General features: G+C 36.4%; 1 protein-coding gene across 1 annotated transcript; it reads right to left on the minus strand.

Moving 5' to 3' along the window:
* Positions 1 to 1,079: 1,079 nt before the first annotated feature.
* LOC137404824 (mucin-22-like) lies at positions 1,080 to 8,626 on the minus strand. The gene is made up of 10 exons (XM_068091054.1): positions 8,593 to 8,626; positions 7,654 to 7,756; positions 4,041 to 4,272; positions 3,501 to 3,992; positions 3,164 to 3,392; positions 2,871 to 3,058; positions 2,571 to 2,762; positions 1,881 to 2,162; positions 1,461 to 1,742; positions 1,080 to 1,352 (listed from the first exon to the last, which is right to left on the minus strand). The coding sequence occupies exons 1-10, from the start codon at positions 8,624 to 8,626 to the stop codon at positions 1,080 to 1,082; spliced, it is 2,307 nt and encodes a 768-aa protein (XP_067947155.1).
* Positions 8,627 to 15,661: the final 7,035 nt, after the last annotated feature.

Raw genomic sequence — 15,661 nt, forward strand, 5'->3', positions numbered from 1 at the left:
CAAACATAATTGCTATCAATTTTACAGTTTGACTAAAACGCCGACACAGATTATTTATTATAAAAATGTAGTAGCCAAAAATATCATTGGTCGAGTGCTAAGGGATTTTACTAGGGGAAATACGAGTAGATTGCCACGCGTAATATTTCTTTCATCCTAAACTGGAAATTAAAAAATTTGAAACCACAATGTTATGCTTTGTTTCATGAGTAGAGGAACTACGTACTATGCAACTGTTACATTTTAGCACAGTGATAACCTTACTTCTAAAGTTTATAGTGGCAAAGTCTTGGGTAGATCTAATAACATTGTGATCCGTAATCCTTGTTTTTCTATGAGCACAAAGGCGAGTTGTTATAAAGGCTTTTTTAGAATGAACGATATTCGTGAGCAACTATGAAACTTATCAAGAAACTTATTGTCCGTGTGCAGGCAAATCGTAAAGCCGGTGCATAGTACATACTATTGACCAATAAAATATAGGCGGTGATATCAGAGTGTCTTGAAAACGTGTGCGGGTAGCAACATGGGACTGCACTGACATCGTCGTTTTAGCCCACATCAAGTTACAGATTATATTATGCCTAAGGACATTACTGTCAATGTGGATTTTTTGTCAACGCAGTAATTATAAAAATGAAGGGTTGGTTTATTTTAACTCTTGCTATTGAAAATAGAGAACCAAGTCAATTTCTGTATTGTGACAGTAAAGATATAATTCGATTCATGTAGGATCCTCCGAGTAGATAAGATTCTACAGTAAATAAAATATGCTACCAAATCAATTTTTTCAATTCATTAACAAAGTGAGCCTTAAAACTTGCTCTAGCAAGCATGTTAACTCGAGTGCCTATCACTGGTAGATGATGAGTTATTAGCATGGATCCACTAAAATTCAAGTTCGGATAGCGGTAATGATGCTTTTAAAAACTAAATTTAAAATATGTTATGATCTGCAAATTAATAAGTTGCACAATAGTAATCTATCAATTGCTCAATTATATATTTAAAACTTGTGACAGACGAAAATATTCAAGATGCGTGCAAAAACAAACATTTTTTAGACAAAAATCCTGATGTCATTTGCTGGCCAGTTGTGTTATGCTTGTTGCTTTTGTTTGACTCATTTCATTTTTTTCTGACTGTGCAATACTTTCTACTGTGTCTTCTGACTGTCCAATACTTTCTACTGTGTCTTCTGACTGTCCAATACTTTCTACTGTGTCTTCTGACTGTTCAATACTTTCTACTGTGTCTTCTGACTGTTCAATACTTTCTACTGTGTCTTCTGACTGTTCAATACTTTCTACTGTGTCTTCTGACATTTCAATACTTTCTACTGTGTCTTCTGACTGTTCAATACTTTCTACTGTGTCTTCTGACTGTTCAATACTTTCTACTGTGTCTTCTGACTGTCCAATACTTTCTACTGTGTCTTCTGACTGTTCAATACTTTCTACTGTGTCTTCTGACTGTTCAATACTTTCTACTGTGTCTTCTGACTGTTCAATACTTTCTACTGTGTCTTCTGACAGTTCAATACTTTCTACTGTGTCTTCTGACTGTTCAATACTTTCTACTGTGTCTTCTGACTGTTCAATACTTTCTACAGTGTCTTCTGACTGTTCAATACTTTCTGCAGTGTCTTCTGACTGTGCAACACTTTCTACAGTCTCTTCCGACTGTTCAATACTTTCTACAGTGTCCTCTGACTGTTCAATACTTTCTACTGTGTCTTCTGACTGTTCAATACTTTCTACTGTGTCTTCTGACTGTCCAATACTTTCTACTGTGTCTTCTGACTGTTCAATACTTTCTACTGTGTCTTCTGACTGTCCAATACTTTCTACTGTGTCTTCTGACTGTTCAATACTTTCTACTGTGTCTTCTGACTGTTCAATACTTTCTACTGTGTCTTCTGACTGTTCAATACTTTCTACTGTGTCTTCTGACAGTTCAATACTTTCTACTGTGTCTTCTGACTGTTCAATACTTTCTACTGTGTCTTCTGACTGTTCAATACTTTCTACAGTGTCTTCTGACTGTTCAATACTTTCTGCAGTGTCTTCTGACTGTGCAACACTTTCTACAGTCTCTTCCGACTGTTCAATACTTTCTACAGTGTCCTCTGACTGTTCAATACTTTCTACTGTGTCTTCTGACTGTTCAATACTTTCTACTGTGTCTTCTGACTGTCCAATACTTTCTACTGTGTCTTCTGACTGTTCAATACTTTCTACTGTGTCTTCTGACTGTCCAATACTTTCTACTGTGTCTTCTGACTGTCCAATACTTTCTACTGTGTCTTCTGACTGTTCAATACTTTCTACTGTGTCTTCTGACTGTTCAATACTTTCTACTGTGTCTTCTGACTGTTCAATACTTTCTACTGTGTCTTCTGACATTTCAATACTTTCTACTGTGTCTTCTGACTGTTCAATACTTTCTACTGTGTCTTCTGACTGTTCAATACTTTTTACTGTGTCTTCTGACTGTCCAATACTTTCTACTGTGTCTTCTGACTGTCCAATACTTTCTACTGTGTCTTCTGACTGTTCAATACTTTCTACTGTGTCTTCTGACTGTTCAATACTTTCTACTGTGTCTTCTGACTGTTCAATACTTTCTACTGTGTCTTCTGACAGTTCAATACTTTCTACTGTGTCTTCTGACTGTTCAATACTTTCTACTGTGTCTTCTGACTGTTCAATACTTTCTACTGTGTCTTCTGACAGTTCAATACTTTCTACAGTGTCTTCTGACTGTTCAATACTTTCTACTGTGTCTTCTGACTGTTCAATACTTTCTACTGTGTCTTCTGACTGTCCAATACTTTCTACAGTGTCTTCTGACTGTTCAATACTTTCTACAGTGTCTTCTGACTGTTCAATACTTTCTGCAGTGTCTTCTGACTGTGCAACACTTTCTACAGTCTCTTCTGACTGTTCAATACTTTCTACAGTGTCCTCTGACTGTTCAATACTTTCTACTGTGTCTTCTGACTGTTCAATACTTTCTACTGTGTCTTCTGACTGTTCAATACTTTCTACTGTGTCTTCTGACAGTTCAATACTTTCTACAGTGTCTTCTGACTGTTCAATACTTTCTACTGTGTCTTCTGACTGTTCAATACTTTCTACTGTGTCTTCTGACTGTCCAATACTTTCTACAGTGTCTTCTGACTGTTCAATACTTTCTACAGTGTCTTCTGACTGTTCAATACTTTCTGCAGTGTCTTCTGACTGTGCAACACTTTCTACAGTCTCTTCTGACTGTTCAATACTTTCTACAGTGTCCTCTGACTGTCCAATACTTTCTACAGTGTCTTCTGACTGTCCAATACTTTCCACAGTGTCTTCTGACTGTTCAATACTTTCTACTGTGTCTTCTGACTGTCCAAAACTTTCTACAGTGTCTTCTGACTGTTCAATACTTTCTACAGTGTCTTCTGACTGTTCAATACTTTCCACAGTGTTTTCTGACTGTTCAATACTTTATACAGTGTCTTCTGACTGTTCAATATTTTCTACAGTGTCTTCCGACTGTCCAATACTTTCCACAGCGTCTTCTGACTGCTCAATACTTTCTACAGTGTCTTCTGACAGTTCAATACTTTCCGCAGTGTCTTCTGACTGTTCAATACTTTCTACAGTGTCCTCTGACTGTCCAATACTTTCTACAGTGTCTTCTGACTGTTCAATACTTTCTACAGTGTCTTCTGACTGTTCAATACTTTCTGCAGTGTCTTCTGACTGTGCAACACTTTCTACAGTCTCTTCTGACTGTTCAATACTTTCTACAGTGTCCTCTGACTGTCCAATACTTTCTACAGTGTCTTCTGACTGTCCAATACTTTCCACAGTGTCTTCTGACTGTTCAATACTTTCTACTGTGTCTTCTGACTGTCCAAAACTTTCTACAGTGTCTTCTGACTGTTCAATACTTTCTACAGTGTCTTCTGACTGTTCAATACTTTCCACAGTGTCTTCTGACTGTTCAATACTTTATACAGTGTCTTCTGACTGTTCAATATTTTCTACAGTGTCTTCCGACTGTCCAATACTTTCCACAGCGTCTTCTGACTGCTCAATACTTTCTACAGTGTCTTCTGACAGTTCAATACTTTCCGCAGTGTCTTCTGACTGTTCAATACTTTCTACAGTGTCCTCTGACTGTCCAATACTTTCTACAGTGTCCTCTGACTGTCCAATACTTTCTACAGTGTCTTCTGACTGTCCAATACTTTCCACAGTGTCTTCTGACTGTTCAATACTTTATACAGTGTTTTCTGACCTCAATTCTCCTGCACTGCTGAACTAGTCGATATAGCGACTAAACAATTTTGTTAGCTGAGCAAAATCTTTACATGTAGCATTTACAATACAAGTCTTTTGCGTAAATAGAATGAAAGTAACGACATGTCCAGCTTGTTCATGTGGGCTAAGCACAAGTTTCATCCTTCAAATAATAGTACGAATTCGGTCATATAAACCAAAACCTGGTCGCTATAATACCATCTTACAAACAAAACATAGGATTTAAGAACCATCTATCAAAGACTGAGTTCAGACGGCGGTTTGGTATGATGGGCGGAGTCCCTTACCACAGTATAATTGGTTTTGGTACAGAAAGTTTAGTTAGTTAGTTAAGTGGTAGTAGATCGCCGAAAGAACAACGACATTTTAGCACAATAGCTTACCAATTGTGGAATGCACAGTTGGAGAATTGTTAGGACATATGAAAACTATGCTATGCAACCATATGGTACTCTATGAACAATTGCTAGACAAATAAAATACTTCATATAATATACTAAGCACACTCCGAGTGCATTGCCATACAATCATAAAATATAGTGTGCTACACTAGGACATTCTTGATGTTTATGTTAGCTATGATGTTTCATCACAAGGTTATATACCACAATAGTTATAATAATAGGATTACTGAATCATTCATAAAATCTTTTTAATACATGCAAAACTGCAGAGCTTCTTTGATGCTGTGAAACAATTAATTCTTTATATAAACCATATACAGTAATATGCATATACCGTAAACCTCTAATTAAACGCCATGACGCTCTATTTTTCAACCTTGCCTCTATATGGGCAGTCAATTGGAGGTGACGTTCAGATAGAAGCTGGCGGTGGATTTTTCAAATGGCTCGTCAGAATTTCGGAAATATAATTTTAGATTATTACAGACGAGCCAATGTGGCTTATATTTTGCTCTCTTTTTGCGATGGAGCTATATTAAACTTTTTGGATGCAACAAATAGGCTAACCTACATGTACCTCTAACTTGTCAAAGATCTCTTAACAAATAATTAAATATGCATCAAGAAACCGAGCAATATCTCTGCGAGTTAATAACTATTGCTTGCAATTGACCTGCGATGATATTATAGCCTGTGTCCTTCTTTGCAATTTGTTGACATTTTCAATTTTTATTCCATTCTAAATTTGAAGACATATTTTTATTTTATATCTATATTTAACATTGTTGCATAAAAGCTCATTGCACTGATTGATATGTCTGCTACAGTTTGCAGCCAAAACTAGCTTTTTATGTGCAATTGAAGTAGAGTTATGAGAATCGATCCATTGTAAGCCATGTCAAGATAGCAGCAAGGATGCTATTAAATAATATGCTATAAATCTGTATATTTATAAGTTATACAATAATAATCTATCAAATGATACAAATCATTCATTCAAATTCACTTCGTTCAAATTCATGAACGAGTGGCATAGACAAATCATACTTATATTTCGTGCAGAAACAAAAATTAATGCTTTTAAAACAAAAATATTTGCATCGTTTGCTCGGATAGCTGCGTTCTGTTTATTGCTTTCGATGGAACGAACATCTTCTAGTTGTCTAATACCTTCCGCAATATATTTTGTTTTAACGCTTTCTCTGCACTCCTGAACTAGCCGATATTAGCGTCCAAACAATTTTATAGCAGAGCAAAACCTTTACCCGCTGTATTTAGCACAAATGCAATGCGTAAAAGTTTGTTTGCTAAACGAAACCTTTGGTCCAAAACTTGCCAACTGTTTTGATATGCATGTTCTTCAAAGTATTAAAACCGCGTGAAACAAGGAACTGCTGATAGCCTGAGACAGATATTACTTAGCACACTCTGAGTGCATTGCTATACAGTCATAAAATATAGTGTGCTATACTAGGACTTTCTTGATATTTATGTTTGCTATGTTTCCTCATTCTGTTAGTCACAGATGTGTTTAACCTTGTTAGTCCCAGATGTATTTATTACTGTTAGTCCTAGATGAGTTTAACCCTGGTAGGCGCAGGTTTGTTTAACTTTGTTAATCCCAGGTGTGTTAAACAATGTTAGTCCCAAATGTGTTTAACCGTGTTAGTGCCAGATATGTTTAACCCTGTTAGTCCAAATGTGTTTAACTATGTTAGTCTCATATTTGTTTAACCATTTTTGTCCCAGATGTATTTAACTCTGTTAGTCCCAGATGTGTTAGTCGGAAGCTATATATCACGATGGTTATAATTAGCGATGCCCCGATTTGGCTATCGGTATCGGTGCCGATACTAGGGTCAAATATCAGTATTGGCCGATCTTTTCTTAAAAAATCTGAAACTTCTGACACTTTTTACAGATAAACTATTTAGCAGTAAACTGTATTTTAGCCCGCTACAGTAATAAAGATCATCAGATGCAAGCTCCTTACTTTTACCTAATGACTTCCGGGCCTGCCACACTATTTATTTCATGTCTATATTCGGATCAACATCAACACAGCTGAGGAACCTTTTTTCCTTAGTCAGGACATGATCACAAAGTGTGGTATTTCCCAATTACAGGGATGGGATTTAATCTACTCTGCTCTAATTACCTATTATGACTTTACTCTAAACATTACGACTCACACAATAATAGCAAAGGTATAATATCCACTATAATGCAGCAGAAGTAAAACATTGTTGCAAATTATAGTCGTCTTTCAGAGTTTTCTATTAAACTTTGTTTCCCTACCCAGCAAAAAAAAAACAACAGTCATCTACAAAACTAAAAGTCAAACTAACTACAAATCATTGATATTTGTAGTCGAGTACTGCTGTGGGGTAAATGAACAATGCCACTCTAGATTACTTTTCAGTTTGGTGTTAGTTTCTCCTCAATTGTAAAAGTAACATTCTCTGTTTTACTTTTTAGGATCTCCATCAGGCTGTTTATTCAACTGTAGAGTTATTTCATCCTACACTGAAGGAAGTTACACCTACCATAGGAATCTACCATAGGAATTGTGTTTTCCTATGGTAGATGCAGTGGAAAAGGACCTGCAGGTTTAATGATATTTAATATTATTTAATATTAAGGTTTAACAACAATAGAATTAAAAGGAAAGAAAATAAGGGAGTGAAAGTAGAATCCATCAAGTGCACATCATACTTAGACTCGGATCCAAGCAGCACAAAATAGTCCGATATTCAAATAAGACAAACTAACGGAGAGAATTATGATATTTTAATATGTGCAGAGGAAACAGCATTTCTTTAGTTTAACAACAGTTCTCTGTCTGTTCGAAGTTGGAGGTGAAAAAAGATTGCATCGTGTGGGTTCAACCTCATGACAGTCTGCTTAGCAGCCTGTCATGCTGCCATTCGTACCAAGAGTGCTCCTTCATGGACTTTAGAATAGTTGTGCATAAACTTATTCTCTGTGCTTTTTTGGCATAGTTAGTAATCTGTCGCAACACAGCAGACCACCGATCTACAATGAATAATGCCATTTGAATCATACAATTTTGGATATGAATAGTTAGGAGTTGTCTGTTCAAACTAGTTGTCCAATTTACTTATTCTAGATGCTCTGGAGTAATGTAAAACTTACAACCTTTTTTGGGGGAGAAATTGACATAACAACAGGATGCTGCTTTTGAATTTGAATCAATACTTTGCTTGTAATAATGGTAATACTTGATTAGGACACTAATACACAGGGTGTCACTAGTACACTGGGTGTTATTAGTACACTGGGTGTTATTAGTACACAGGGTGTCACTAGTACACTGGGTGTCACTAGCAGACAGGGAGTCACTAGTAGACAGGGTGTCAATAGTACACTGGGTGTCACTAATACACTGGGTGTTACTAGCACACATGATGTCACTAGTACACCCAGTGTTACTAGTGGACAGGGTATCACTTGTACACAGGGTGTCACTTGTCCACTGGGTGTCACTAGTACCTTGGGTGTCACTAGTACACTGCGTGTCACTAGTAAACAGGGTGTCACTAGTACCTTGGGTTTCACTAGTACTACACCGGGTGTCACTACTACTAACACTGGGTGTCACTAGTAAACTGGGTGTCACTAGTACCTTGGGTGTCACTAGTAGACAGGGTGTCACTAGCAAACAGGGTGTCACTAGTACCTTGGGTTTCACTAGTACACTGGGTGTCACTACTGCTAACACTGGGAGTCACTAGTACACTGGGTGTCACTAGTACACTGCGTGAATTTGGAAAATAAAGAGTTGTTTAACATGTTGTATCTGATAATTTTTACACTAGGTATAATTGTTACTGGTTTTCTTATTCATGTACCTGGGACATACAGCGAGTCTTCAACTTCCCACATGTTTTGTGTGTGGCCTCTACCTCAACCATCTAAGTTTTGCTTGCTTTTATTAAAGATTTGGAGTTGTATTTCCTCCCTGTGTCAGAAGACGATGGGTGAAGTGAATGACGAGTTTCCTGCTTTGGATCAGAAGGTTAGTTGATTGTAACATTGTCTTCTGCTTAACTTAAAGAAGTAGTTGCGTCAAATTTAAGTTGATCTTAAAAGAAAGCATTTTTTTTCTCTATCAGTTGATATGTTGTTTGTTGTGTTACGCGATCGCATTGCCAAGATATTTGAAGATTAAAACGGAAAAAATCTGATCGCCGTAAAAACGCTCAGGCCACCAAAACGTGCCCAGACTTGCCCAAAATGATGTCACGCGTTTGACAACCTGTCTCTATCTCTCGTATTCACATCGGGTATTTGCGATAAAAGTCTAGTCTTACGCGGCTCTATTGGCATATATCTTATTTTGTATTTGCTCATGTTGGCTAGAATAAAATTTTAAATCCTGCTACAGATGCATTATTATGAATGTTTCAAAGGCCTCAAATAACAAAAATTGAAAATTTGTTCTACTCACTTTCTCCAAATGTTGTGTAAACATTTGGGTACCGACTACCAATTCTACCGGTCTACGGTAATTCTGTCAAATCACTTATGTAGAACGCGGTCTTTGTATCAGCACAGTTCTGCAGCTACCCATACAAACAATATACAGCCTCCCATAAGCCCCGCCCACATTATGTCGCCTATTACCTATTGCCTACGTACTAGTTTCTTACTAGTAGTATTCTTTCTGAATACTAAATAAGTGAAATAAGCAAGCCACCTCTTTGAAAAGAATATAGACAGGGATAGAGTTTTAAGGATGAGAAGTCTGCTGCAAACTGGATTTGAACTCACATTCTCCAGTTCTGCGGACACCCATATACCATATCCGATTCACTACAATATTCTGCAAATCATGTTTTGCATTATCTTCAACAATATTATTTTATTATATAATTTTTACAAGCAAAAATATTTTCATCTCGGCATAAAGCTTTTATTAAAAATATTCATCAAGTCGTGGCCACTCACATAGTATTAGCTGATACAATAAGACAAATTCATCTACTGCAACAAACTCAAACAAAACATGGCTTATCCAGCACGCACTCAAGTCTCGCTTTCTCTTTTATGGCAGTTTCCACACTGACAAAGCTTCTTCGGCTGGTGGGACGACATAAACATTCTGTAATCAGTAAAACAAGTAAATGTAAACAAAGTAGATGCAATAAATATGTCATTCATAGATATGTCATTCTAAAGCGTATCTATTGACAGCTTCCAAATTGGGAGTTAAATAGATTGCGAGTGTAATTTTAAAAACGAATAAACATTTAACAAAGGCACAAGTACGCCAAGCCAACGATTCGAAGCTTTGATTCTGGAAATTAAAGATTTGCAATGATCAATCAATTTTACCCACTTCCTACGAGTGAAAATAATTTGTAATCATGACTCTAATTTACCAAAGAAAATTCAAAAAAAAAATTATAGCTAGGTAAAACGGCAGATAAGCTATGAAACGATGATTGGAGATAGCAAAGAATTATCATTTTATTAATTAGTATATGTATTTATGACTATAAAAAATATTACATTTACTCAAGTATAAAAGACTCTAAGTTAATTTACCTCCATTCTGTCTTCTTCTGCAGCAAAACGCTGCTGACGCCTGTCAGCTTTGGCCATAGGCTGTATACTCCAATCTTTTACTAAAAGTTGCTCAGATAACTCTGAGTAGCGGTCGCTCGAACTTGAAGCCATTTTAAAACTATGTATAACTTAGTAATTGTTGAAACGCGTTGAATCAGTAACGAGTAATGAGAATGAATTCTCTAATTAGGAGAATCTTCGAGATCACAGACAACGCGTTTTACGAGTGATAACATTTATTACGGCCTATATAAAAATTTCGCACGCATGATTGGCTAACGAATCGACCTCATATTTATTGCTCGTGGTTTCGTTTCAGATACCTTGCTTGTGACGTCACGAAATAGGCACCCGCTGGAACGTGAGCTTTTTAAAAGAGGGCCTCATTCAAACGCATATATCTCTGGACAGGGTTGGTCTACAAAGACAAAAATGGCATCAAAATGTGGCTGATGTTTTAGCCTTTTATGGGTCCTAATTTCATTAAATTGACTTTTTTGACGCAACTACATCTTTAAGAGCTGAGTATTCCCATTGAACATTAATCCTTTGAACCCTAACGGCCATTATTCCGGCATTGCGTAAGGTGTTTCAGAAACTTTAGTGGCTGGATAACTGGCATTCACATGGCTCTGTTTACAATAGCTTTTTCCAAGTAAAACTGTAAACCAATCAAGTTTATGCTTGCACAGGATGTTAGATTAGAAATTTCACTTGCATGTGTAACAGTTTTCAAATATCCTTATATACTTCTTTCGTTATAAGAACAAATTTTATGAGAACGACATCATGAAAAATCAAGACGACTCGTTCGTTGGTAGGTCATGGATGATTGTGATGCAAAGGAAGAACTTTATGATATTAACCATAATTTTCCAGTTCACTTGAAGTCATGAAACGCTGATGATGAACTGATAAAATATGTTATGTGCTATATATGATTGCACAGCACAGTACTGAAATTATATCATAGCATATCTTATGATTGCATAACACAGTGTTCTCAGTATATCATATGGTTGTACAGCATAGTACTCAAATTATATCATAGCATATCTTATGATTGTACAACACAGTGTTCTTAGTATATCATATGGTTGTACAGCACAGTACTCAGATTATATCATAGCATATCTTATGATTGTATAACACAGCGTTATTAGTATATCATTTGGCTGTACAGCACAGTACTCAAATTGTATCATAGCATATCTTATGATTGTATAACACAATGTTCTTAGTATATCATATGGTTGTACTGCACAATATTCAAATTACATCATAGCATATTTTATGATTGTATAACAAGAGTAGGAGATCTAGCAATGATTTCAAAATGCCTTACATTCATCTAATAATGATGTTATGGTTAAAACAGTTAACAGGAAACCCTTACGTTGAACATAACATAGCGTAAAAGTCTCACATAAACACAGACAACGAGGTGTGTTTTTCAAACAATTGTGGGTTGATTATTAGATTCTGTGCATAATATGCATAAGAATGCTAAAAGCTGTGCCAAAAATATTCCAGCTTATATTGTGTGGCGCCAACTAGCATTCAATTAAATTAACATAGAAAGAAACTAGTCACGTTTCCTCTGTGGGAACAAATGAGCTCTGTCAAGGCACTCTGAGAAGTATACATGTCATGAAGGTCATATCATGCTGCGTATCGGAAAATTATAGATCCTATTGGAAAACCGCCGTTTCCTGTTACAATAAAATTTAGTCGGCTCGCTGAAAACATAGAAACCCAAACTGATGTTGTTTGCGTGTTTGCACTGAAGTTCCATCCATCTACACGTAGCACCGTCTAATAGCATACCCAACTACTATTAGACGGTACTACATGTCCTACTATATCCAATTCTACCATCCAACTAAACCTTTCCAGTATCCATGAATGTACATGTATATATTCCTGAGTCCTGACCATAGGGCTCGTTAGCTATAGTTAGGCTATAGTTGCGGTGTAGTATACTTTTAATTTTGTTAGAGAGATAGAATAATAAATGTTGTTGCTTCTTCCCTCATCATTCCCACAATCCTTAACTTAGGAGTCCCTGGTTGGTTGCAGGGAAGGTGCATTAGTTTATAATCATTGTCAACACAACACGTAGTATCTACGTAGCAATGACAGCACACAAAATCAGCGAGTCAAACCGGATACTCAATCAGTCGGAAACAGCGGTTTTCCAATAGGATCTATAATTTTCCCTGTGTATCATTGAAGTGAAGTGAAGCCTAAAGCTGTGGACTCGCTGTCACATGCAAACAGGTACTTGTTATTTTAATCAAGTTGAGAGGTTGGCTACAGACCCTCAGAATAACTGTGCCAACAATATCGATGCTTATTTAGGTTGATAGGATAGGCTCATTCAATGACCAAGCCAGACCATATAGACTGTGATAACCAGCTGTTACAATCATCATAATATAACAGCAGCTGTTGGCAGATAATGGTAGAGATGAGAGAAGAGTTTGTCATGTTATGTCAACTTTGTCTCTTTGGTTTTTTATTTGACGTCAACTTAAACCATAACTGCCACGAACAACTTTTATCGTATTTACTAGGTAAATCAGACATGCTGATTCCGATTTTGTAATCAAATTAAAGATTAGGCCACTAACTTTCAGAGTAATAAAGGATTTTTTATAGCGTTTTAATATCGGTCTCAAAAACAACACGATCGGCATAACAAGCTCCGCCCATAAATACTTGACGTAACCTAGCTTTTTAGGAACAGAAATTACGTAGAGATGTTTAGACCGATTTAGAATAATAGAGATGGGTGTTTTAAATTCTATTAATATCTAAATCCAGCTTTAAAAATAATATCAGTCTTTTCTGAAAGGTAGATAAGCTATTTAGCATTGCATATTTAAAAAGCGCGATAACAACGCTAGCTCGTGATAAAACCGCGCTTTTTGAGCTCATTTTTCTCGGCGTCCAGCCCATTTAAACGTCATGTAACAAGCTGCGAGCAATTTTAAATAGTTTATATCCCTTTCATAAAAAACTGAAATTATTTTACAGGCTGGATTTAGATAATAATGGGTTTTAAGACACCCATCTCTATTATTCTAAATCGGACTAAACTTTCCTAACTTCCGTTTCTGAAAAAGCTAGGTTTCGTCACATATTTATGGGCGGAGCTTGTAATGCCGATTGTGTTGTTTTTGAAACGGATATTGAAACGCTTTAAAAAAGCCTAAATGACTTTGAAAGTTAGTGGACTAATCTTTATTTTGAGTACAAAATCGGAATCAGCGTGTCTGATTTACCTAGTAAATACAATAAAAGTTGTTCGTGACAGTTATGGTTTAAGCCTTGATAAACATTGTGCTAGGTCAAAATAACAAATGATGTAGCAGGAAGATAGAGAGCAATTAATCATCCAAGCAAGGAGGAATGTGTCAGTTTTGACAGGCCACTGTATGGTATGTAGCCTGAATCTGCTTCTTTATATAGATGATCAGTTTTGACAGGCCACTGTATTGTGTGTAGCCAGAATCTGCTTCTTTATATAGATGATCAGTTTTGACAGGCCACTGTATGGTATGTATCCTGAATCTGCTTCTTTATATTGATGATCAGTTTTGAAGGTCCTAGATTAGACAGCAGCTTTCAGTGTTCAAGATACACAGCAGTTATAATAGCCATTATCTTACTGAGTCAGATAGATATCATTCAAACTATTCAAGATGGCTGAATAAAGGAAAACAAATCAGCTATGCTTTTAAGGAATATAGTTGTAGTTTTTACAAAGAAATTTAACCAGCCATTTCATCATGGGACACTTGTTCGTTGTCTGACAGACCTAAGGCTACAAAACTCTGTTCCAATTATTCCATAGTTACACAGTTTACTAACACATAAGTTATATTAAATTACACCTAAATTGAGATGGCAAATCAAGACTGACATATTTCCATGTTGATCTACATATATCAGTTGATTATTATTTTTAGTGAATATTTTAGAAATACTTGATATTTAAAGTATTATAAGGAACTAATTTTTATATGCCGCTACTAAAGTCAGCACTCTGATTGGGCTGTTTTTCACCTATTGAATCTTTTTCTAGTTTGTCACTTGTTCATTTTATTTAGAGATGACAACTGACAAGAGTAGACTTTTTATTTCACAACTTGAGTATAATAGCTCACTGAGCTCTTCCTCTTACTGCTGATATTTATTTGGAAAATTCTACAGTATAAGCATGTCAGATTTTAGCTACAAGACAAAATGTCTTCACAGTGTAAACAATTTAGTATCATCTTACAGCAGGGGTAGCTAACCTGTGACTCCTGTGTCACATGTGGCTTTTTGCTGTTTTGTGTGCTCAGTGTGTGTGGGGTGTGTGTGCGGGATGCGGGAGTATACTTCTTAAGCCATGGTCACACGATGGCCGAACCGACTTAAGTTTGGTTCGGAGGTTGTTCGGTTCGGCTAAGCTCAAATGTCCCGGGGCATCCGAAGTCACTTGACTTTCTGTCTGATATTGATACAATAGATGTCATCGATAAAGATTGTGGCTATTGGCTTTACTCAGGCACAAGCTTCATTGCGCCTGAGTAAAGCCCGGCAAAATCTTTTTACAATATATCATCATATGACAATGGATGGCGTCTTTTAATTATTTTACTTATTTACCAACGAATTCCATATAGTTTTGTGCCCTCATTTCATTCGAAATGAGGGACTAAATATTGTAAATGACGCCATCTTTTTTGCTATAGTCCGGGTGAGCCTTGTCATAAATTGCTTCATGTTGTTTAATCAACGAAATTAACTATTGTCCGTTTCTTTTTTAATTTGCTCAGGTATGTAAGAGAAAATGTGAAGCATGCTTGATATAATTTTAACCAGCCAATAAGAGCAGGGATTCGACCACAAAATTACGAGCAGGACCGAAATGGTTCGTTTCGATCAGAAATGTCTTCGGCCAAACAGTTTACAACTGACACCGCTTCGTTTTGTGTCGTTTAGTTCGTTTCGGCTCTCGTGTGACAACCCCTGTCGAGTGCTTTGGTGGCACTCATTTGTTCCCACAGACAAAACATGACTAATCCCTTTTTATGTCAATCTAATTGAATGCTAGTTGGCCCGTACAATATAAGCTGGAATATTCTTGGCACAGCTTTTAGCATTTTTATGCATATTATGCACGGAGTCTATTAATCAACCTACACTTGTTTGAAAAACACACCTCGCTGTCTGTGTTTATGTGAGACTTTTATGCTATGTTATGTTCAACGTAAGGGTTTCCTGTTAACTGTTTTAACATCATTATTAGATGAATGTAAGGCATTTTGAAATCATTGCTTGATCTCCTACTCTTGT

The sequence above is a fragment of the Watersipora subatra genome, chromosome 9 (genome assembly GCF_963576615.1).
Source record: "Watersipora subatra chromosome 9, tzWatSuba1.1, whole genome shotgun sequence".
Taxonomy (NCBI): domain Eukaryota; kingdom Metazoa; phylum Bryozoa; class Gymnolaemata; order Cheilostomatida; family Watersiporidae; genus Watersipora; species Watersipora subatra.